General features: G+C 37.6%; 1 protein-coding gene across 10 annotated transcripts in view; it reads left to right on the forward strand.

The window, feature by feature from the left end:
* Positions 1–24752, forward strand: part of SBF2 (SET binding factor 2) — a 460355-nt gene that overhangs the window by 371733 nt on the left and 63870 nt on the right. For all 10 annotated transcript variants that reach the window (XR_006777991.2, XR_006777993.2, XR_015726904.1 and 7 more), the window contains exons 18-21: positions 16796–16966; positions 20619–20881; positions 23246–23418; positions 24247–24320. Coding sequence is in view for 4 of the 10 variants with exons in the window: in XM_087868044.1 (XP_087724170.1) it covers positions 16796–16966; positions 20619–20881; positions 23246–23418; positions 24247–24320 (681 nt within the window). In the remaining 6 variants the exon portion in view is untranslated. The remainder of the gene's footprint in view (positions 1–16795; positions 16967–20618; positions 20882–23245; positions 23419–24246; positions 24321–24752) is intronic.

Consider the following 24752-nt stretch of genomic DNA (forward strand, 5'->3'; position numbering starts at 1 on the left):
CAGAAACAGTTGTTAACCACGTTTTTCAAATTTTCGAGAGAAGCTGAAAATTTAGCCTTTAAATAAAATCTCTTCATTTGTAAATGTTGGCTTAATTAAAAAAAAAAAAAACACCTCTGGACAGCTAAAAAAATACAAAAACAAAAAAGCCCACATCTGCGGCTAGTAGGATGCCAGCTTTCACAACCTGTAGCTTTTAGCTTCTCTGGCTGTGAATTTTTATTGTGTAGTGTAGTAGGGAAAAGACCTAAGGACAGGCATTAGAAAATTTCTGGTGAAGTACGGCCTGATAACATAATTGAGAAAAGAATGGAAAAATGCAAAACTCATGACTCTCTTTATGAGTAGCAAAGCCAAGATTTTATTAACAACTTGTCCCTAAAGAGCATTTTATAAATAGATTGCTCATTTAGCTTAATTTTGCTTAGGTAGCATTGTTTCCTTCTTATTAGTCAGCATTGTTGGCATTTTTGAGAAATCATAGATTTGACGGAGACTTGTGGAGGAGCTGCTGAATTACAGAAGTTATTACAGCAGAAAATAAATTATGTGGTGCTATAAATACTTGGCTCAGTGACTCAGCAAATTCCCTTTATGTCCAAAGGGAAACATGCTGTACCTAACTTATGAGGTCTGTTTTTAATTTCTTCAGCTTTGCAGTTGTACCTGTTTGTCACTGATAGATTTTTACATGATGTGAGAGACATAAAGATAAAGAGAGACCACATTCAGACGAAGATTTAAGTATTGGAGAAATGAAAGCGGTGGGGGGATCCTCAGTCATTGGAGTGCTTTTATACTGATGGCAGGGGATTATGAGGAAAAAAAATCAGAGAACCATCTGGAATGGCTATGAGAAACCAGATAGTTTTATTATACTCTTAGGTGACATTTCCAACTAATAAAATTAGAATAAAAATTGTAGTGTTAGAAGCAAACCCCTGGAAAATATGTAATTAACTTCTTTAGAATTCAGCAAGCATTCTATGTATCTCTAATACTCATATTGAAGATGCTTTAACCAGACATTTGGGTCAATGCCAAGATGTGCCAGAAATGGTTTCTGCCTTCAAAGGCTATTAGGAGAGAGACTATATGTACACAAAATTTTAAAATTATTTATGTTTAATTGACTAATATTTCAGTACTTTGTTTATGAAACCTAGTAAATTGTTGTTCTTTTAATAAATATTTATCATCTCTTCATGAGCATGTAAAAACAGAACAGTGTAGGAACTGATTTCATATAATACATCTTATAACACAATTATTTTTTAAAAACCCTCTGTATCTTGATTATTTTTGTAATAAAAATACTAATACTCCTTGCTACTAAGTAAAGCATAATGGCAATAAAAATCTGTCAAAAGCTCTTCCATCTTGTGTAATTCTGAGGTTCTAACATGTCATTTCAGCACAGGCTTGAGCAAAAATGTCCTAAATGTAAAAATAGAATGAAATAATTATTAGAGAAGTATAAACAAAATTCTGTATAAGACAGTGTCTTAGTCTGCTTGGGCTATGGCTTAAACAACAGACACTTATTTTCTCATGCTTCTGGAGGCTAGATATTTAAGATCAAGTTTCTAGCCAATTCAGTTTCTGGTTAAGGACTCTTTTTTTTTTTTTTTTTTTAAGATTTTATTTATTTATTTGTCAGAGAGAGAGACAGCACAAGCAGGAGGAGCAGCAGGCAGAGGGAGAAGCAGGCTCCCCACTGAGTAAGGAGCCTGATGTGGGACTGGATCCCAGGACGCTGGGATCATGACCTGAGCTGAAGGCAGACACTTACCCAACTGAACCACTCAGACGTCCCAAGGACTCTCTTTCTGACTTGCAGCTGCCTTCTTGCTATGTCTTTACATGACCTTTCCTCAGTGCCTACATGCAGTGAGAAAGGGAGGGAGGAAGGGAAAGGGGGAGAGAGAGAGAACACTCTCTGGTATCTCTTCTTAGAAGGACGCTAATCCTATCAGATTAGGGCCCCACCCTTAAGACCCCATTTAATCTTAATTACTTCTTTCAAATACACTATACTGGCAGCTAGGGCTTCAACATATGAATTTTAGGGGAACATAAGCAGTCAGTTTATAACAGATTGGAAACAGAGGAAGCAATCAGGAAAGACATTTTGGAAAAGATGGCATTTGAATAGGCTCTTGGAGAATGGGTAGGATTTAACCATTAGAGATTGGAAGGAGAGATTCCAAGTGGAAGAAATAGCTTAACCAGTGTCATGGCAGAGAGAAAGCAAAGAGTATATTTAGCACACAGGGAGTCAGCTCTTTCACCTGCAGGATGACATCTACACAAGTGAACAGTACTCAGAAAGTCAAGAGGATGTGGAAAGGATGTGGCCAGATTATTTTGTACCTTATGAAACAGCATTTTCTGGTTTCAACACTGCTATAACTAGCTCTGTGACCTTGGTTACTCCCCTCTACTTCTGTGTGTCTCAGCATCCCATGTGTCAATGAAAAAATTGTCTCTAGGGTTTCGTTTTATTTAATGAGTGTACCTCAAAACAAGTAAGTGTTTTCAGTTCACAAGTATTACGTGTTTGTGTGTGCCCATATACTTTCACATTTGTGCTCTCACACCGGTAGATGTGCTCACTTCTGCAAATGTTTAAATATAGGTGGAAAAATCTGCTGCCACTTAACCAATGTTGAATTGCACTCCTCCCACCTCTGCATGAATTGGGAACCTTTTTCTGCGTATTCCAGTGACTCAAACTGGACTTCCCAGGGAGAGTTGACCAGGCACACTGGGGAAATACATTGTTTCCCCAGCCTTGTTCCATCTTCTTTTCCAACTTCATTGGCTCTTTTATTTTCTCCTGCTTTAGACTTCTGATTCTTTCATGACTGCTTTTTCTACCCTGTTAAGGTAACTTAATCTCAAAGCCTTCTTTCATAGGTGTAGGCACGTGGGTGAGGAATCCATAGGCTCCAAGGGATATTTCCTTTTTGGTAGGAACTAGGCCTTAAGCTACAGGAATGAAGCATAGACAGTAAAATTCTAGACAATTAGTGGACATAAAGCCCAGGGATAGGGGTGAGGAGGTGAATTTTGTGGTGTTCCTAAAAACCTTCGAAGTGGGAAATGATCCACTGGAACTTGAAGACCATCTTCAGTTCAAGAACAGTCTAATATACTTTACAACTATTTATTCTTAACCCTGCAGCTGTCTTGGTTGTTTTTAGCAAAATAATGACTACTATTTACTTATTTTCTAGAATTCTAGGTATAGTTGGGGCTTACCTGTGCAAACACTTGGGTGACTTTGGCCCAATTTATACGATTCAGTAGATGATTCTTCTTCCTGCAAAGTGGCTCCTGGGTTAACAGCTTGTTCCGCATTGTAGAGGCTTTGTTTTAATGAATCTTTCCAACTTAAATAATAAGCAGTAGAACTAAAGTTGAAGAAGAATTGTTTTCCTCAAAAACAGGAGCATATTTCTTTTTAAGAAATATATTTTCTTTCCCCACTATATATAGTCAGCTTATAATACTAAGTTTTTCCTCTCAAAAATAGGTTGTTCTGCCTCTTTCAGATACACATCCAGGTCAAGACGGTGTTATCTTCATAATGAACTTAAGCTACAGCTGAGGTGACTCATCTGAGAATATTCTGTCAGTCAGAAACTGCCCAAGGTCCAACCCCAGTATTTACTGCTCTGTGGCCTCCACTTTGCGTAGGCACCACCTTAGTGAATCACACTGGCTATCCGTCACTCATTCTCTGAAGACCACAGTTTCAAAATAAAACCCTTAGAAAATGTAGGCACTGAAGTAACAGTTGCAGTTACTTCACCCACGGTTGACTGTACCATGGACGCAACCTACAATTTGAGTCTTTATTTGGTCATTGACAAAGGCCGTGAATTTTTGAGTCAAAACTTTGGTGAAATTCAGAAATGTAGGCCCCAAGATGATGATTCTGTTGTTTATAGGAAATGCTTTCAAGACTTACTTAGCTTTTCATAGTTCTAACAAAATAATTTTAATGTTTTGGGTTTTTTTGTTTTTTTTTCTTTGTCTCTGGAAAAGTTGAGTAGATGGAAACTATGAAAGGAAAAGATGTACTACAAAATTGTAATCCAATAGTACTGTGGCTTCTGCTTTCATCTAATAAAAAGCAGAAAATAGTATAAGGAAGGAGTTCATTTTTCTTAGATTATTAGTAATAAAGTTCAAGTTAAAAATCAGAGCTTGCGAATTGTTTTTTTCCTCTGGATTCTCTTCGTCATCAGAATAGTCTCTCAAGTAGTGATAATATCCAAATTTAATCAGAAGATTTAACTGTAAAGTTTAATGACACAAGGAATGAAATGTGTGCTTCCAGAGAATACACCTTTGTCTTTTTATCCTAATATAGTAGTGACCAATTACATGCAGGTTATTTAGAGGTGAATGGCCATAGGCAGTTTTCTAGGTGCCTGGCCTGCCTTGCTGCCTCTGCAGACCGCTAAAACTGCTTATTGTCTACCCAGGCAGGCGCTCATATTTTTCCAAGATATCCATGACTTCCCACATAGGCTTTCACCTGTTGTACTCTGACCTGTACAACTATGCCACTATCCACACTATCTCCGTGAGCCCCTGGCTACTGCTACTGTTTACTAAATACGTATTAAGTGCCAGGTACTATGGTGAGTGTTTTACATCTTCCCACTTCCATGGGGCAGAGCTACCCTGAAATGAAGTTAGCATAGTATAACAGAATCTTCTTAACTTTACTTCCATAATATATCTTCTGAATTATCAGACTGTGGTGAATGACTACAACTACCATTCATGACTGTGAGCTTAGTTTTTTCTTTTTTATTATTGTTAAACACACATAACATAGAATTTACCATCTTGACCATTTTTTAAAAAGATTTATTTAATTATTTTAGAGAGAGGGAGAGAACGCACATGTGAGCGGCAGTAGGGGCAGAGGGAGAGGGAGAGAGATCTCAAGTAGACTCCCTGCCTCGTGCGGAGCCTGATGTGGGGCTCGATCCCATGACTCTGAGATCATAACCCAAGTCAAAATCAAGAGTTGGACACTTAACTGACTGAGCCACCCAGGTGCTCTGTGACCATTCTTCAGTGTACAGTTCAGTGGTATTAAATACATTCACATCACTGTGCAGTCACTGCCACCATGTGTCCCCATAACTCTTTTCAACTTGTAAAACTGAAACTCTGTACCTATTAAACAATAATTCCCCATTCTTCTAACCCCCAGCCCCTGGAAACCACCATTACACTTTCTGTCTTTATGATTTGACTACCCTAAGTACCCCATGTAAGTGAAATCATACAGTATCTGTCTTTCTGTAACTGACTCATTTCACTTAGCACAGTATCCTCAAAGTTCATCCGTGTTATAGCGTATTGCAGAATTTCCTTCCTTTTTCAGGCTGAGTAATATTCCATTAGTATATGTATATCACATTTTGCTTATCCATTTATCAGTTGATGGACACTTGGGTTGCTTCCACATTTTAGCCATTGTCAGTAATGCTGCTATGAACATGGGTGTACAGATATCTTTTTGAGACTGCTTTCAGTTCTTTTGAAGTGGAGGCGCTAGATCATATGGAAATGCTTTTTCTGATTTTTTGAAGATCCACAATACTGTTGTCCACAGCAGCTGCACCGTTTTACCTTCCCAACAGCAATGCACAAATCTTCCCTCTTCTTCACATCCTCACCAGCCCTTGTTTTTTCTGGGGGCTTTTTTCCAGGTTTATTGAGAAATAATTGACATACTTAACTATTATAAGTTTAAGGTATATGGCATGATTTTTTTTTATTTATGCATTTTTTAAAGTATTTTTTAATTGAAGTATAGCAGACACACAGTGTTACATTAGTTTCAGGTGTACAACATAGTGATTCAACAAGTCTATACACTATTCTGTGCTCACCACAAGTGTGGCTACCATCTGTTACCAGACACTGCGATTACAATACCATTGACTGGGGGCGCCTGGGTGGCTCAGTCGTTAAGCGTCTGCCTTTGGCTCAGGGCGTGATCCCGGCGTTCTGGGATCGAGCCCCACATCGGGCTCCTCCACTGGGAGCCTGCTTCTTCCTCTCCCACTCCCCCTGCTTGTGTTCCCTCTCTTGAAGCTGTCTCTCTCTGTCAAATAAATAAATAAAATCTTAAAAAAAAAAAAACAATACCATTGACTGTGTTCCCTGTGCTGTTCATTTTATCCCCGTGACTTATTCATTCCATAACTGGAAGCCTGTATCTATCTCCCACTCCCCTTCACCCATTTTACCCATTGCCCCCACCCTATTTTCTGGGGGGGTTTGTTTGTTTGTTTGTTTGTTTGGTTTGGATAGTACCTACCCTAATGGGTAGGAGGTGGTATTTGTGCACTTCCCTTATGACTAGTGATGTTGAGCATCTTTTCACGTGCTTATGGGCCATTTTTTATCTTCAGGGGAGAAATGTCCTTTCAAGTTGTTTAACTATTTTTTAATCAGAGGTGTTTTTCTTGTTGCCATTATTTTTGAGTTTTAGAAGTTCTCTGTATATTCTGAATATTAATCAGATACATGATTTGTAATATTTATCAGAGTGTGGTTACCATATGTACGATTTGCAAATATTTTCTCCCATTCTGTGGGTTGCCTTTTTACTCTGCAGATAGTATCTTGATGCACAGAATTTTTACTTTTCATGAGGTACAATTTGTCTCTCTTTCTTTTGTTATGATGCCTTTAATATCATATCCAAGAAATCATTGCCAAATCCGATGTTATAATATTTTTATACTGTACTAATTCCCACCTCTTTAGACCTTTGTGACACACTGTAAAATTGCTTTACAGTGATCACTTCAGGTCACTGAAAACATGGCCTAAATCCTAAAAAGGCAGTTTTCCCTTAATCTCTGATTAAGTGGAATCCAAGAAACATAAGCTATTTTTAGAGTGGCTAATCTATTATTTTTATCTTGGAACAATATTCATTTTCATCAGTGGATGAATAAAGGTTACTTGAGAACATGTGCTATTTGGGGTAAATATATAGCCTCTTTGTATTTGTCACTTCATCTCTGGAATCGGCCAAGCCAAGAGGGCCTGGGCATTGGAACCATTAGTTGTCAGTGCCTCTTCCACCCTCACTCATTAGGCCATTGCCTTGTTTTGAATTTGCAGCTGTCCCATGTGCTTGGTTATAATGTATTATCCTTTTAATGTATGCTAGATGTGATTTGCTAAAATTGTGTTTAGAATTTTTGCATCTATATTCATGAAGCATATTGGTCTAATTTTGTAATGTCTTCTAGTTTTGTAATCAGAGATGACACACTCATAGAATGAGTTGAGATGTATTCTGTTGTTAATTCTTTGGAAGAGTTTGTGTTGAATTGGTATAAGTTATTTCTTAAATGTTTAAGAGAGTTTTTAGTGGAGCCATTTGTGTTGGGGGCTTTCTTTGTGAGAAGACTTTTCACTAGTTTCAATCTCTCTAATAGATATGGGTGAATTCAAGTTATGTTTCCTCGTAAGGGTTAGTAGTTTGTATCTTTTAAGGAATTTGTCCATTTCATCTAACTAGTCAATATTGTTGACATAAAGTTGTTTGTATTTCTTTATGATTTTTTTAAATATCTGTAGAAACTTTAGTACTGTTACCTCTCATTTGTGACATTTGTAATTTTGTCTTTTTATTTCTAACCAGTCTGGCTAAAAATTTATTAGTTTTGTTAATCTCAAAGAACCAGCTTTGGGTTTTATTGATTTTTTTTGTTTTTCTGTTTCTATCTCATCGATGATTGTCTTAATCTTAATACCCTTCTTTTGCTTGCTTTGACTTTAATTTGCTTTTTTCCCCCTAATTTTTCTGTGTGGAAGCTGAGGTCATTGATTTGAAACCATTTTTCTTTCCTAACACAGGCATTTAATGCTATAAATCTCCCTCAAAGAAATGGGTTAGTGGCATCCCACAAATTCTGATATGTTTTCACTTTCATTTAGTGCAAAGTACTTTCTAATTTCCCTTTTTATTTCTTTTTTGATCCATGAGTTCATTAGCTTCCAAATTTGAGGATTTTCCAGATAACTTTCTGTTATTGATTTCTAATTTAATGCCATTTTGGTCAGAGAATATATTTGTATGGTTTGAATCCCTTTAAAATATATTAAGACAGGAGCGCCTGGGTGGCTCAGTTGGTTAAGCGTCTGCCTTTGGCTCAGATGATGACCCCACTGTCCTGGGATTGAGCTCGGTGTCAGGATCCCTGCTCAGTGGGGAGTCTGATTCTCCCCCTCCCCCTGCCCCTCCCCCCACCTGTGCGCGCTCTCTCTCTCAAATAAATTTTTAAAATCTTTAAAAAGTAAAAGCTATTACATAAGACTTATCACCCACAATTCAGATTTTCTTGGTAAATGTTTTGTATGTACTTGAAAAGCATGGCTGTTTTGCTATTGTGCTGTTAAAGTTAAGCAGGGTACTTTCTGCCTGTTCTGGACGTTTCATTCACATGAATGAAATTTTACAACATGTGATCTTTCATGACTGACTTCTTTCACTTAGCATAATGTTTTCAGTGTTCGTCCATGGTGTAGCATGTATCAGCACTTCATATCTTTTTATTGCCACGTAATATTACATTGCATGTATGTGCCACATTTTATTCATCAGCTGATGAACATTTGAATTGTTTCCATTTTTGTACTGAGATATCATTCATGTACCATAAAATTCACTTTTTAAAAGTGTGTAAAGGGCTTTTCCTTCTCTAGTATGAAGTTTCAACTTTAAAATCTTCAAAATTTGCTAATGCTTATAAGTCCACTTTATGACTTCTAAAATTGTATTAACATCACTGATGGTGTTGTCTTTTTTCTCATTCTCTTTACTCTTGTATGTTTTGCCATTTTTCTCTTTTGTTGTCATTTCAATGGAGTTTGGGGGCGAAACAGTATTCAATCTGCCACATTTAATAAAAAGATCCCTTAAAATTATTTTCAAATTAGGAAAGCAAATTGTCAAAATTCTGTTACTTTTGCTTTATTTTCATTTTGCCTTTTTCTCCTAGTCTTTGTGTACTTATGGACATAATCATAGCATATTTGGCCAATTTTCTTAAATGTAGCATAATTACTTCATTCATAAGCACATCATCATATTAACCACTTTAATGGCAGCATAATATCTTTTTGTGTTAATAATGTTCTGTCATTTGCCTAACCTTTCTCTCTATGGTTAGATATTAAAATTGCTAACTTTGGAGGGGGTATAGCTATTAAAAATAATGCCATAATAAGCATTTTTGTAGAGCTTTGGGGCCATTTGCAAGTACACACAGTGAGAGCTGTGACTCACCAAATTCCCCCATTTCCTGTGCCAGGACCCACTGATGCCTTTCTTCTTTGTAGTTACATCTCAGAGAAGACACCTTGTTATGTACTTACTAGCCTCTTTGATGATGGTGTTTTCCCAATCAGACCCTCAGTCTTACCAGTTTACAGTGCTGTTATATATGACATTATTAGGTTCATCAGTTATCACATGTGAAATTCTTGTCTCTCCACATAGATTACAAGCATTTTGTAGACAGAGGTCCCATAATGCCTGGCATTGATTTAGTGAAAAGTGCAAGCTTCCAGTAAACATTTATGGATAGACTTTTTTTGTTTTCATCCAAAACAGGTTTAAGAAGAGTAAATATGGTTTAAAATCCATGAACTCATAAAAATATGAATAAAAAAAGAAACACTGGTCATCTCTGATGAATGCTAGAAAACAATGCATTGGTTTTTTTGTTTTGTTTTGTTGTTGTTGTTGTTTTTAAGATTTTATTTATTTATTTGACAGAGAGACAGCCAGAGAGAGAGGGAACACAGGCAGGGGGAGTGGGAGAGGAAGAAGCAGGCTCCCAGCAGAGGAGCCTGATGTGGGGCTTGATCCCAGAGTCCTGACCCGAAGGCAGACGCTTAACGACTGAGCCACCCAGGTGCCCCAACAATGCATTGTTTTTAAAACTGATAAATGAAGGGGTAATCTCATGTATTTATCTGGTACAGGTTACATGTTCGGGTCACCAGACAGTTGATGAGGGGAAGTTTCTCTTTATAGAAACATTCTACCTAATAAGTGAGGAAATAATGCTAGACTGAGAATATCACTATTTTATTATTCCTAATAATTAATGAATCTAAGCATTGATGGTCAGTAACCTTTAACATCACAGAAGAGAGACAGCCGTATATAGTAGTACCATCCATGAAGTATTCTTGCCAAACAATCAAGCCTGAAAACGATCAAGCTTCTAGATCCAACTGGCAATTTGCAGGAAATACAAAGGACAAAAGAATATGTCGTGCGGTACCACTGGGATGCAGTCAGCAACCACCAGACTAACGGAAACTATTGGATAAATGAGCCAGTTTCTTCAACAAATAGATCGCAAGTGGGAGGGAAATGAGAGAGAAAGAGACAGACAGACGGTAGAGGAACCTGTTGCTTACACTGACCTCAGAGACATACAAACTAACGGTACTGTAGGGTCATATTTGGGTCCTTCCTGATTCAAACAAACTGTGACAGAACAAAAACAAAAAATGAAGAAAAACGTTCAACATTTATAAGATAATTAAAAACTCAAACACTGACTAGATATTTGATATTAAAGAATTTTTAATTTTTTTAAACAGTGGATTTGCAAAAAATCTGCATGAAATAATTTCTTATTGGCAATATAGTCAATGAATCAATGACCCAAAAATGTTTATTGGTACAAGAAACAATGGGAATTATCTTTTTCTTAGGCTCCTCTCAAGCATTTCCAGGCACTATTAAGTGGTGCCAATAATCAGAATTGACAGTTGAAATGTGTTGATAATGTTCATACCCCTTTGTTTGTAATAGCAGAAAGTTGAGAACAATACAAATGTCCATCAGCAGGAACAAGGAAATGCTATATGTTCATGTGATGGAATTTCATACAGTAAATTATGCAGTAATTAAGAAACTAGATTCTGTAGCTAACCTACCTGAGTTTGAGTCCAACTCTAGTTCCACCACTTCCTGGCAGTTTTCTCTAGGACAAGTTACTTAACTTCTCTGTGACTCAGGTCTTTTACCTTTAAAACAGGAGTAAATAACAGTACTTACCTCAGGGATCACAAGGTTGCATAGGACTAAGTACGTTGATAAATATACATAGTGAAAGCTCAGTTTGGTTAGTTTTAATAATTATTATTATTTATTATTATTACCTGAATAAGTCTAGCATCATAATATGTCAAAAGCCAAGTTCCAGAAGAAAACACAATGTGGTATCATTTATGTAAAGTTTAAAAACCTGCAGAAAGTGGGGGAGGGAGGAAATTTGAGTCCTATCTTGTATTTTTAAGAATGCCAAACCCAGGGGGACACCTGGGCAGCTCCGCCAGTTGGGCAACTGACTCTTGGTTTTGGCCCAGGTCATGGTCTCAGGGACACTGGATCAAGCCGCTGGTCCTTTCAGGGCTCCAGGCTCCACACTCACGGGGAGTCTGCTTTCCCTCTCCGTCTGCCCCTCCCCCTCCTCACTCACTCACTCTCGCTCTCTCTAAAATAAATAAAATCTTTAAAAATAAATAAAATCTTTAAAAAAAAAAAAACAGGCAGAGGACTTGACAACAAGCTTGTATTTGATTCTGCTAATTTTTGGACCACAAAGGAAAAAAATTGATTTGTCATCTGATCTCTTAATATTTACTAAACAACTTAATACAAAGAATCCTTAGAAGGATAGTAGTTGAAGGACTTCAACCCTGTCGTTCCAGCTGCTGAAATTGGCACACCAAATGACTGCTGAGCAGTGCTGGTGAACGATGTACTACGTGTGCAGGAATTGTGTGCCTGGGTTTTCTAAATAACCCAGGAGCAGCTTAGACCATTACGAATTTGAGCTTACTTTCATTGTTCAGTCTTAAGAGTATCAGGTAGTAGAACAGAAAAAACTATAGTAGATGCGCACAGTCACCTTTTTTTTTTTTAACTATTTGGGTTATTTGCCATACTGTAAATTCCGCTGACTAACGCACACAGAATCCTATATACTCCTTGCTTGCAGGCCACTTTCTTTCTGCTCCTTTTGAGTTGTATGTTTACAAAGAGTTTGTTACGTTTTGTCTCAGTTAATTACATAGTTAAATATTACATAAAGCAATGAAATATAAGTTGTACACTTTGAGAAGTATCACCAATAAGGGATAAAATGAAACCTGCAATATAATCCTGTATATTCTTTGTGGACATATACAGGTATAAAAGCCATATAAATGGGAATGAAAAATACCTAATTCAGGATCATTGTTACCTCTGGATTCGGAGGCAAATGGGATCAAGAGAGGTACATGGTGGGCTTCAATCAAATCTATAATGTTCAATGTCCTTTGTTTAAAAAAAATACATGAAGCAAGTATGTTTAAAGTTTGATTAAGATTTGATAAATACAGGTTTTTGATTCACATTTTTCTTATTCCTGTCTTCCTTTTGTTTGTCTCTCAAGACTAAGCACTTGGGGTTTGGGGCAAGAAAGGCAAACCATAAGACAGACTCTTAACTACAGAGAACAAATAGGATTGCTGGAGGAAGGTGGGAGGTGCTGGGTGGGTTAAATGGGTGATGGGTATTAAGGAGGACATTTGTGGTGAGCACTGGGTGTTATATGTAAGTGATAAATCACTAAATTCTACTTCTGAAACTAATATGACACTCTATGTTAACTAACTGGAATTTAAATAAAAATTAAAACAAAAAAATATTCAAATTCTTTAAGTGACTTAATATCTGGACTTGGTCAGGCACCGTCCCCAAACTGTGCAAAGAGGTGCACTTGTATTCTAGTATCCAGAGCTGGATAGGAAATACCAGCAACTTAAACAGTGAATCTTTATTGTGCATTATTCTTTAAGACCATTACATATTTATGGAATCGGTCCTACCAGCTGACTTTTTTCCCTGAAATCTGGTTTCCCTCTGAGCTCCCTAATTGGGGCCTTGGGCCTGGAGAACAAACATGTCTAGCCAGACAGACCTTAGACAGGCCCCTCATACTGATATCTTAACCTTTCCCTTGACCAACTCGTCTCTGAGATGATTCGTGTCCATTCATTTGGGTTTGAATCTGGCCTGCTGATTGGTGAGCCTCATGAAGTTATTCTGCATATCCTGTCTCATGCTGAGGTTGCCTTTGAATGCTTTGTGGAAAATGAATAGCATTGCTTCATCTAGTACCATCAGGGCTATTTTTTTCTAGGTAAGGAAGGCAGTCAACATATTTTTTAACATCTTGTAAAATTGCATGCCAAAATATCACTTGTTTCTTTACGTAAGAATCATAAGAATTATTAGGAAGTGTAAAATAAATAGTGTTGCCAAAACTGGAGGGAAAGAAAGAAATGTCATTTGACAACAGCATTCCCTACCACCACCACCACCACCACCCTTTGACCTTCATCGGGGACTGAGTCTCATCTTTGTGCAAAACAAAAGGTCATGAAGTTGGCATATGGGCCAGTTTGAGAAACCATTTTAGGAAAGTTTTTTCTTCAAACCAAAGAAGTGATTAGAATCAGGAGATAGTTTTATAGACAGGTGCTTATTTTCTTTGTGTACAACTAATACTACTAGCATAGGATATGGAGAATTGGAAACCCTGAACAGTCTCATCACATCTTTCTATAGATAATTATAATATATTTCTTTTGTGGAATATCTTTATTTTTATATCTTACAGAAATGATGTTGAATAATAGAAAACCTATTTCTATTCCTTTCTCTTCTACCCATCTTGCTATATGACCTTGGGTAAATCCATTTTCTTCGTAGGGTCTCCCAAATATACAGTGAAGACATGCAGTATTCACCTTACCACCTACTTTCAAGACCAGCCAGACCCCTAAGCTCCATTGTTGTAACTCCCATCTAAGCCCTGATGGCATGTAGGCGGAATAAGGTGCCCTCTGCTGGTTGTAGGAACACACTGCCCATCAGTGCAGTGGACAGGCCCATCCCAACAGTGAGGGACACAGTGTCCCTTGCTTGCGGTTGGAAGACATAGCAGGAAACCACAAAAATGGGAGGTGGATTTCATGTTTTGAAAAATAATTATATTTGAAGTATTTGGAAGTTAATGATTTCTTATGCATATATCAGATCCCATAGCCATGACCGACTGCCTTATCACAAAAAAGCATTTATCCTGTAGTCACTTTTCCCCCTGCTACAGTTTCTCTCTTGGTAAACACATTGTGGGTTCTGACCGTTTGAGCCACTGTCATTGTTTTACACCATCTTTCTGCCTTGGAACATATATAGTCCACTTTTTTGGGAAGATTTAGGGGAGTTTTTGCATATTCATTTTTAGTTTGTCAAAAAATAAGATAATAATTGATAAGCGCCAAGGAAAGTGAATATGCAACATCAGTAAGAAAAATGCTGAAAAAGAAAGGCAGGCCTTCATTATACTCTCAAACGTGTGCAGCTCTGTCAGTTTGTAATAAGAGGTCTGTGATTAATAATAGCTTTTTTGGTGTGTTGATGATCCTAAAAGTACTTTATGTGAGAAACTGATAAGGATTTGTTAAAAACTCTGGTTTTCTGAACCCATCTATATTAATTTCAGAACTCCAAAATTTTAAGAGCTGCTATTTATTACATCACATTTGTAAGAAATAGTGCTGCCTCTGACTATACTTACAGGAAAGGCAACTGAGAATTATGCTTTTGTCTTGTTTGAATTTCATGCCTTTAAAATCCCTTTCAAAATAGGTCTGTGCACTGCTACTAAGATCACTGGTAGTCCTTAGATTTCTGCAGAGCAAACAAACAAACAAACACAAAAAACCCATGCAACCTACATCCCAAGTATCTACAAGCAGAGTATTGGAGGAACATGTGATTCACTTTGTGGCTTCTGCTTACGTACTCACAGAACCACAGTTTGTGTATGATTTCCCACTGGTAGATAGGAACTGTATTTTAAACGAGTCTATAGGCATTATGAAGGTCTCATCAGTGATCCTCATGCAGCTTACCCTTGGGGAGCTCCTGATTTTTGTTTCACTGTCAGTCCCAACTTACAGCCACCTGATAGGAGTTACAGTCAGTCACCTCAGCAGCAATACGTAGTCCTGTCTTAAAAGGGATTTACACATGGGATGCAGAAATACATAGACCCTCATAGGCAAAATCATAGCCATCCCACTTCCACAGAAGTACTACATTTCATGGTATGTGTGGCGCCTATTTTCAGTTCTAGGTTTAGTCTGCTCTAGACCAAAGAGGAAATTAGCATGTATTGAGGCTACCGTTTTTACCAAGTATCTTATTCATCTGTTATGCATCCCTAAGAAATGAACTTTTGCTATGTAACTGTTACATATGTAACCTTAATAGTAATCTTCAGTGTCGATATTCCGAGAGAAGTCAGTTTAATCACTTCTCAGCCTTCTGGCTAAGATCAAGTGGAGAGAAGTCGGTTTATTAAATTGCTTTAAAAGAAGACATATCAGAAAATTTAGTTCTACTCAATTACAAAAAAATAAGATGGACAAAAAAATTGTCTATTGAGAATGTTACCTGCTGTTTGCTGAGAAATGATGCATTAAGAAAGTTTTTGAAACATCTTTAACCTTTAGAAATGAAAGCAAGAGCTGTGGAAAGATGGTTTAAATCATTAACTGAAACTTGACAATATGAATCATATGTAAAAGTAAAAATACAATGTTAATTAAAATCATATCAAATCTTCAAGGCAGAATATTACTTTGGGACACAAAATCCTAAGATGCAGGAAAAAACAGACAGCAGTGCTAATTATTTTATGATGTTCTTTTACAAGACAATTTGGTATAGAAAAAAGAGCAGGGGCTTTGGAGCCAAACAAACTTTGGGCTTAAAAACCAGTTTTACTACTTATGTAACTTGTTATCTGACTTTAGGCAATCACTTAAACCTCCCTGAACTTCAGTTTCCTCTTCTTTAAATTGGCAATAATAATGTGCATCTTATCTTTAGTATTAAATGAGATAGGTAAATATTTATGAAGTGCCCCAAAAGCCTGCAGAGTTAGTTTTCCTTCTCTCTATTGTAAATCACAGAGTGAGGTTTACTCTTACTTTGAAGCCCAGCAGGAAGTCCTGGAAAGGGAGATTTGGTTTGAGATTTCCCTTCCATGACCAGACTTGGTTACCAGAAAATGCCCTTGAAGCCCAGGGCAGTCTGCTAGGGAGTATGTGAGGCAGACAGCAGCCTTGCTGGGGATGTAAAGGGATAGAGTAGGGAGGGTGTGATGCTTCTTGAGTCTCAAATGCATGATATGCCCTCATTCTGTGTGTAAGGCCAAGCTGTAGGCTCACTCACATTTCAGTTAGTGCCCCCAAAAATGTACTGTAGAAAAAATTTTAAATTCTCTGAAGTTTTATGTTTAGGTTGTGCTGGATTTCATTTACATATCCCGATTGTAGTAAGAGCTACCAGCCCTACAGTGTGCACAGTACGGTGCCAGGTACTGTTCATACATTCTCTAATTCATATGATAACATTGATTTCTAGCTGTTCTTAAATGTCCATTAAGTGACTGAGACCCTAGAGGATTTTATAGCAAGCCCAAAGTCGCCAGTTAAAAATGAGTAAGTTTTTGATTGCTAAGCTTGTACTGCCGTAAGATATTATTTAGATAAGCTCTTTGATGATATTTGTGGTTAACCATGACCCCTGTAATTTTCTGAATTGTCATGACTCTTTTAGCCCTGTGGTGATGTGTACTGTGTGTTTTCACAGAAACTGGCCCCTGGAGTCAGCCAGTTTGCTTACACCTGTGTTCAGGACCACCCCATTTGGACGAATCAGCAATTTTGGGAGACAACCTTCTACAATGCAGTGCAGGAACAGGTGCGCTCCCTGTATCTCTCAGCCCAGGAAGACAATCATGCCCCATATTTCAAGCAAAAGGTAAGAGAAGAAAGATACTAGTCTGAGACTAGCATCCTGGCTTCAAGGAAAACTTATTCAGGTATTCCCAGGACAAAAGGAAATCTAGCCGCTTTCTTCTAGTGTATTTGAGGTTCATCTTAGGGAGTCCTGTGGTGAGCATCTTTCTTCTCTTGATTTCTGATACTATATTTTTCCATAATAACTTCTTAATATAGTTCTTTAGCAGTGGAATTGTTTTACTACATGTTAATAAATAGTAATTCTTTGGAAACAATTATAGGAAGTTGAACAGAAAAAAGAAAATGAAAATACCTGAGCAGATGTCTTTGTGTAATTAACTTTTTGAAGAAATGTCAAATTAAAGTTAAATGGCTCTAATAAAAAGCTTTTGCACAGCAGAGGAAACAGTTGACAAAACCAAAAGACAACCTATGGAATGGGAGAAGATACTTGCAAATGTCTAATCAGATGGAGGGCTAGTATCTAAAATCTATAAAGAACTTAAAAAACTCAACACCAACAAACAAATAATCCAATCAAGAAATGGGCAGAAACATGAACAGACATTTCTCCAAAGAAGACATCCAAATGGCCAACAGACACATGAAAAAATGCTCAACATCACTCAGCATCAGGGAAATACAAATCAAAAGGACAATGAGATACCACCTCACACCAGTCAGAATGGTTAAAATTAACAAGTCAGGAAATGACATGTTGGTGACAATGTGGAGAAAGGGGAACTGCTGGTCGGAATGCAAGCTGGTACAACCACTCTGGAAACCAGTATGGAGGTTCCTCAAAAAGTTAAAATAGAGCTACCCTATGACCCAGCAATTGCACTACTAGGTATTTACCCAAAGGATACAAACATACTGATCCAAAGGGGCACCTGCACCCCAGTGTTTATAGCAGTAGTGTCCACAAATATGGAAAGAGCCCAGATGTCCATCAACAGATGAATGGATAAAGAAGACATGATATATATACACAATAGAATATTACTTAGCCATCAAAAAAATGAAATCTTTACCATTTGTAATGACTTGGATGGAACTAGAGGGTATATGCTAAGCAAAATAAGTCAATCACAGAAAGACAGTTATCATATGTTTTCACTCATCTGTGGAATTTAAGAAACAAGACAGAGTATCATAGGGGAAGGGAGGGAAAAATAAAAAAGATGAAATGAGAGAGACAAACCATAAGAGACTCTTAACTACAGGAAACAAACTGAGTGTTGCTGGAGGGAAGGAGGGTGGGGAAATGGAGTAATTGGGTGATGGGCATTAATGAGGGCACTTTATATAATGAGCTCTGGTGTTATATACAACTGATGAATCACTAAACTCTACCTCTGAAACTAATAATATACCATATGTTAATTAATTGAATTTATATAAAATAAACAAAAAAATGACGCTGAAATAAATATAAAATTCAATAGTTCTTGAAAGTATGTCAGCAATAAATCTAGTTCTCCTTTTAGGAATATTCTATATGTTTCCATATATTTTTTCACCATAAATTATACTTGAGAAAAATATCAAGAAAATATTTTAAGGTAAGAAAATTGCAGGACGCCTGGGTGACTCAGTCAGTGAAGCGTCTTACATCTCCATTTTAAATTGACGTTACATTATGTGAGATAAATGAATTTAGATTTCTAACAGGAACTATATAGTACTATTCAAATATTGCTGTGTCTCATGTAATTTTAAACATTGTCTATTCTTGAGTATGATAAAAATAAAAACTTTAATAAAGAATAGCACTAACATATATCTCATATTCCATATTATTATATACTGTTAGTGTGAATTGTTTACTTAATTTAACGTAAAACTCAGATTTTTCTTTCAAAACACCAAATACACTTGGGTAAAGGGTAATTTTAACGGATGCAAATTAGTTTGAGGTCATGTTCCAGAAATATTTGGGCTGTTGTGGTGCTTTTGATAGTTTTTTTAAGCCAATATAAAGCTAACATTGGTATATCTCAAAAGCATTTGTAGAGCAAACACGTGTCACTGCTTCTCTGTCCTTCCTTCTAAAGAAGTCTCTCTATGATACCTAGATTAGATACCAGTGAGACTAGATATACTAGCTTTTTTTTTTTAACTTTTAAGCCTACTAGGAAGCTCCTCTTTAAAATCCTATTGTCAGACTCAAAAAAAAAAAAAAAAGGATTTTGAGCAGATGGCAGCTGAGTAGGGAGATCATAGGCTTGCCTTCTCCCACAAGTACAGCTGGTAACTGTCCAGTCACCCTAAATACCCCAGAAATCAGTCTGAGGACTGGCAAAACAAACTCCACAACTGAAGGTAGAGAAAAGGCCACATCAAAGAAGGTAGGAAGTGCAGAGATGCAGCTTGAGAGAGAAACGGTTCATGGCCACGGCAGTGGGGAGGGAGCCACAGTTGCAAAGGAGAGGGAGAGACAAACTAGCACACAGGGGAGCGCATGGGGAAAACAAATGCCCACAGCAATCGGCTTAGAAAGGAAGAGGGCCCAAATTTCATGAGTTCTTGCAACCAGTAGGGCTTAAAACCTGGAGTTTTAAAGGTCAGTGGGCTTCAATAGCCAAACTATGGAAGGAGCCCAGATGTCCATCAACAGATGAATGGATAAAGAAGATGTGGAGTGTGAGTGTATGTATATATACACACAATGGAATATTACACAGCCATCAGAAAATGAAATCTTGCCACTTGCAACGATGTGGATGGAACTAGAGGGTATTATGCTAAATGAATTAACTCAATCAGAGAAAGACAATTATCATACGATCTCACTCCTATGTGGCATTTAAGAAACAAAACAGGATCCTAGGGGCAGAGAGAAAAAAATAAAACAAGACAAAATCAGAGAGGGAGACAAACCATAAGAGACTCTTAACCACAGGAAACAAACTGAAGGTTGCTGGAGGGGAGAGGGTGGGAGGGTGGGGTAACTGGGTGATGGACATAAGGAGGGCACGTGATGTAATGAGCACTGAGTGTTATATAAGACTGATGAATCACTGACCTGTACCTCTGAAACCAATAATACATTATATGTTAATTGAATTTAAATAAAAATAGATAAATTTTTAAAATATGCACAAAAATAAAATTATTGGCCAAATAAATATAAATAAAATTAAGAACTGATAAAAAATAAAATAAACTCCCATTGTTATAACCTATGTCCTGATAATATTTGACTCCCACATTTACAAGGAAATCTAGCTCTGTTTTTTGTGACTTTCATCATTCTGTCTCCTCCCAAAGAGCAGAAGAGACGAAACATATCAGAATATTAGTAAATGCTACTGGACAGTCATTCATTTATACATATTTCACGTCAACAATTTGTTATAACTGGCACTTTGAAAGGGACGGGGCCACAGAGAGGAATCAATGCAATGAAATGTCAGCAGTGAGAAGTGTAGCCATCTGTGCTTTGCTGCTGCTCTCTTGGGTTTATCACATTGTTCTGCTCAAGACCGGCTGGAGCTGGCAGAAAAAACAGAGTTGATTTTGTTTTGTGGTTGCTTTTGTTGTTACAATTTATTTATATGTTTTCTTTTTTTGGTGACATAGATATTTAATAGATGGATAATTGAAACATGTTCCATGTTTTTTGAAGCTCGTGTCATGGATTTGCATTGTTTTCTTCATTTTTGTAGGATAAGCGTCCAGATGACCAGTACCAGGAGAAGACAGCGATGGACCTGGCGGCGGGGCAGCTGCGCCTCTGGCCTTCTCTGAGCAAAGCAGCTCAACAGGAGCTGGTGCAACGTGAGGAAAGCACTGTCTTCAGTCAGGCCATTCATTTTGCAAACCTCATGGTCAACCTGCTAGTTCCACTGGATACAAGTAAAAACAAGCTCCTAAGAGCATCAGCGCCGGGCGACTGGGAGAGCGGAAGCAACAGCATTGTCACAAACAGGTACCAAGATGTGCACATCCAGAGACCCGCCTATTCTTGGCTTAGCAGACAAAATAAAGTATTTGGGGCAAATACTGCTGTACGTATTTCAAAATTTTAAGCATTATCCTTACCTTCAGACTTGCTCAGCTCTTCTTTTCAACTCTGCTACATCAGAAGACCTTCACTTCATCTCACTGTTCGTAACCACCTCCCACAGTCTCTTTTCTTTCATGACCCAATTTTTCAACTGTCTCACCCACCACTGACCAAGCCTTTCAGTTACTTTCTGCCATAACAATTTACAGAAAGCCCTCTGGAAAATTACTATTGAACTTCTTGCCAAAGTTATTATTTGTTTCTCGGCCCTCCTTTTTTCAGTGTATCCATTGCATTTTTCTGTAATTGTGTCTTCAACCATGCCTTGCTCCCAACCCGACATTGACTTCCAGTACCACTGAGAATAAACCCATGGACTAAAAGACCTAACAGGATTTGGCTCTTGACGACTGCTCTGACTTTATTTCCTGTCATTCTTCTGTCAAGAAAACTGGTCTCCCTGCTAATAATGCTAATCCTCATACACTCTAAGCATGACACTGTCTCGGGGTCTTTGTATTTGTTCCCACAATCTGGAATACTCTCCCTGAAATAGTCACAAGAACGCTCCCTCACTTCATCTAATTCTCTGCTCAAATGCCATCTACCTAGAGAGGGCTTCCCGACTTTATGTTAAGTAGCACAGACATCACTCTTTCTCCTACCTTGCATTTTTTTTTCTTTCATGACACTTTCTACAACTTGATTTATTTTCATTTATTTGCCTATTGTATGCCTCATTCATTGCTGTACCTACAGGTCTTTGCGTGCAGTACATGCTCAATAAATATTTGGTTGACCGTGTGATCAAATGAATGAATACATGGACTGCTTACCCAACAGTAGTGACGTTCTACTGTTGTAGTGACGGTCTTCCATGACGCTCTGACATGCTGGTAGTTCTTCTAACTCTTGTAAATCCTCCTCAGACTCTTTCAGGCAGCTTCTCTTCTCTCCCATTCTCAATCCCTCTTCCACGCTCTTTGTACTTTCTTAGAAACTTATCCACAAGCCCACATCTCTGACCCCAACCTCCCAATTTCCCTATCCCAGGTACTTCATATTTGTCAAGAACACCTGAGAGCTTCTAGTCCTTCAGGCTAGACAACTTTTTTTGTTTTGAAGTCATCCTTTTACACCATGCAGTCAACTGAACGGGCCTCTTATTTCTTCCTACAGAGTTATTTTATGTGAACAATATAGCCTAGGCCTTCATCACTTCAAACTATAGGTGACCATGCTCCTTGAAACCTACCTAGTGAGTGGCTGAGGCATTCAGGTTCTTTAATGCTTTGGGATGATGCGAGGCCATGTTCACTGTTCAGCTTTACCTTAAAACTGTTTCAGCTAACGTGGTTGGATTTGGAGGAGAGAGAACTAAGTAGGTTGGAACAGACAAATGAGTCTTTTCCATGATTAGCAGTGTAAAAGAAGGCATAGGAGACAGGAGTATTTGTTGAACAGTGGGACTGAATGAGCAGCAAGGACAGGGATTGAGCTTTCACATCCACTGTTTCAAATTCATTCCCTTCTGTTGCATGATTTTATCACCTACAGAAGATGGATGGCTTCAAAGTGACTAAAAGTGTTGTGGTTCACTCAAAGAGACAACTATTGGCAACAGAAAGGTTCACAGGACAGTTTGGTTCTTCCATTTGGAAAAATATCTATTTTCTGGGAAAAGTTCTTTTACTTTGCCTACCAGAGAATAGGTCTCCCAGTTGTCAAAGGCCAAAGATAGCAATATTACTTTGTCTGGCTCTATGTGGTAATTAACTTGAGAGAACAGGTTTTTGGTTTTTTTTAGAAGGTTCAAGTATCAGATAATAAATGAAAGAGTCTATTTTTGCTTTAGTTTCTGTGGTTCCTGAGTTCCTTTTTAGGAGAATGACAGAAGTGTTTCTTACAAAAACAAATCTGGGTCCAAAGGACAATACCCGACAGTAGCTTTCAAATATAGGCAAGTAGGATATCATAATGTGGACAAATTTAAACTTTATCAAAACTGACTGTGATATGGGGGCCTGGGTGGCGCAGTCGTTAAGCATCTGCCTTTGGCTCAGGGCGTGATCCCAGGGTCCTGGGATCGAGCCCCACGTCAGGCTCGTCCACTGGGAGCCTGCTTCTTCCTCTCCCACTCCCCCTGCTTGTGTTCCCTCTCTCGCTGGCTATCTCTATCTCTGTCGAATAAATAAATAAAATCTTAAAAAAAAAAACTGACTGTGATAGAATAGTTATTTGTTACATTTGAGTACTGACCATGATTTCTTTCCTTGATTTTCTCAGTATTGCAGGAAGTGTAGCTGAGAGCTATGATACAGAAAGTGGGTTTGAAGATTCAGAGAATAATGATGTCGCCAATTCTGTTGTGCGATTCATTACCCGATTTATTGACAAGGTTTGCACAGAAAGTGGAGTTACCCAGGATCACATCAAGAGCCTTCATTGCATGATACCAGGTAATCAATTTATAGATATTAGAGAACAAGAATATTGGAGATAATTGAGTAAGAATTGTTTTTAGGGGTCTATTTTTTTTCAGCATAACACTTATAATACTTGTCTTCCATGTAGTTTAGTCATGCTGTTTATTTATGTTCTGATTAATTTTCTAATATTTCTAAATTATGGTAAAATCTATATAACATAAAATTTGCCACTTTAAACTATTTTAAGTGTAAAATTCACTGATGGTAATCACATTTACAGTGTTCTGGAATCATCACCACTATCTATTACCAAAAACTTTTTCATCACTGAAACACACACTCTGTACCCATTAAGCAGTAACTCCCCATTCTCCATCTCTGTAGCCCCTGGTAGGCTCTATATCTCTATGAATTTGCCTGTTCTAGATATTGCATCTAAGTTAAATCGTATAATATTTCTCCTTTTGTGTCTGGCTTCTTTCACTTAGCGTAATGTTTTCAAGGTTCTTTCATGTTGTAGCAGGTATCAAAATGCCATTCCTTTTTATGGCCGAATACTATTCCATTGTATGGATATACCACATTTTGTTTATCCATTCATCTACTGATGGACATCTGGGTTGTTTCTGCCTTCTGGCTACTATGAATATTCACATATAAGTATTTGTTTGCGTCCTTATTTTTGACCTTTTGGGCATATACCTAGGAGTGGAATTGCTGCGTCATATGGTAATTCTGTGTTTAACTTTTTAAGGAACCACCAAACTGTGATTAGTTTTTAATTCTAAAATATTCAGAATTTGTATTAATTCTGCGTGTTTTGTGCTCTTTTATTTTGAATACTCTGACTTATCCTAGGAATTGTAGCTATGCACATTGAGACCCTAGAAGCAGTACATCGAGAGAGTAGAAGACTCCCGCCTATACAGAAGGTAATTATTCCAGACTACATGCTTTCAGGGTATAACATCTCTTCTTAACAACAGCAACAATAGACTTTTGTGTCCCAGAAAGTACCTTCTCCTAACCTTTTACAGAGACTCCAGTTTAATGATACATTAAACTTTCAGTGTGTCGTGTAGCTCCTCACAAAGCAGATACTGAAGTAGAATAGTAGATTCAACAAGGAACAGTAATAGCCTCTTGTTGAGTCTATTTTTATGGGCAGGGCATAAATTATGAACATTCTAACTCTCAAACCCAAGCCAAGATTTTATGCCCTGCCTACTTCCAGAAAAAAAGGACTTAAGGCAATTACCGTAAAAATACCAGGTTCTGGAATCTGTTCACATTGTAAGCATACATCACAAGCATCTGGAAATCTGGGAAGTCTATTAAAAATTGAGTGTCCCGAACCCCACCCC

This window comes from Ursus americanus, chromosome 16, assembly GCF_024610735.1.
Source record: "Ursus americanus isolate L20-20 chromosome 16, mUrsAme1.1.p, whole genome shotgun sequence".
Taxonomy (NCBI): Eukaryota; Metazoa; Chordata; class Mammalia; order Carnivora; family Ursidae; genus Ursus; species Ursus americanus.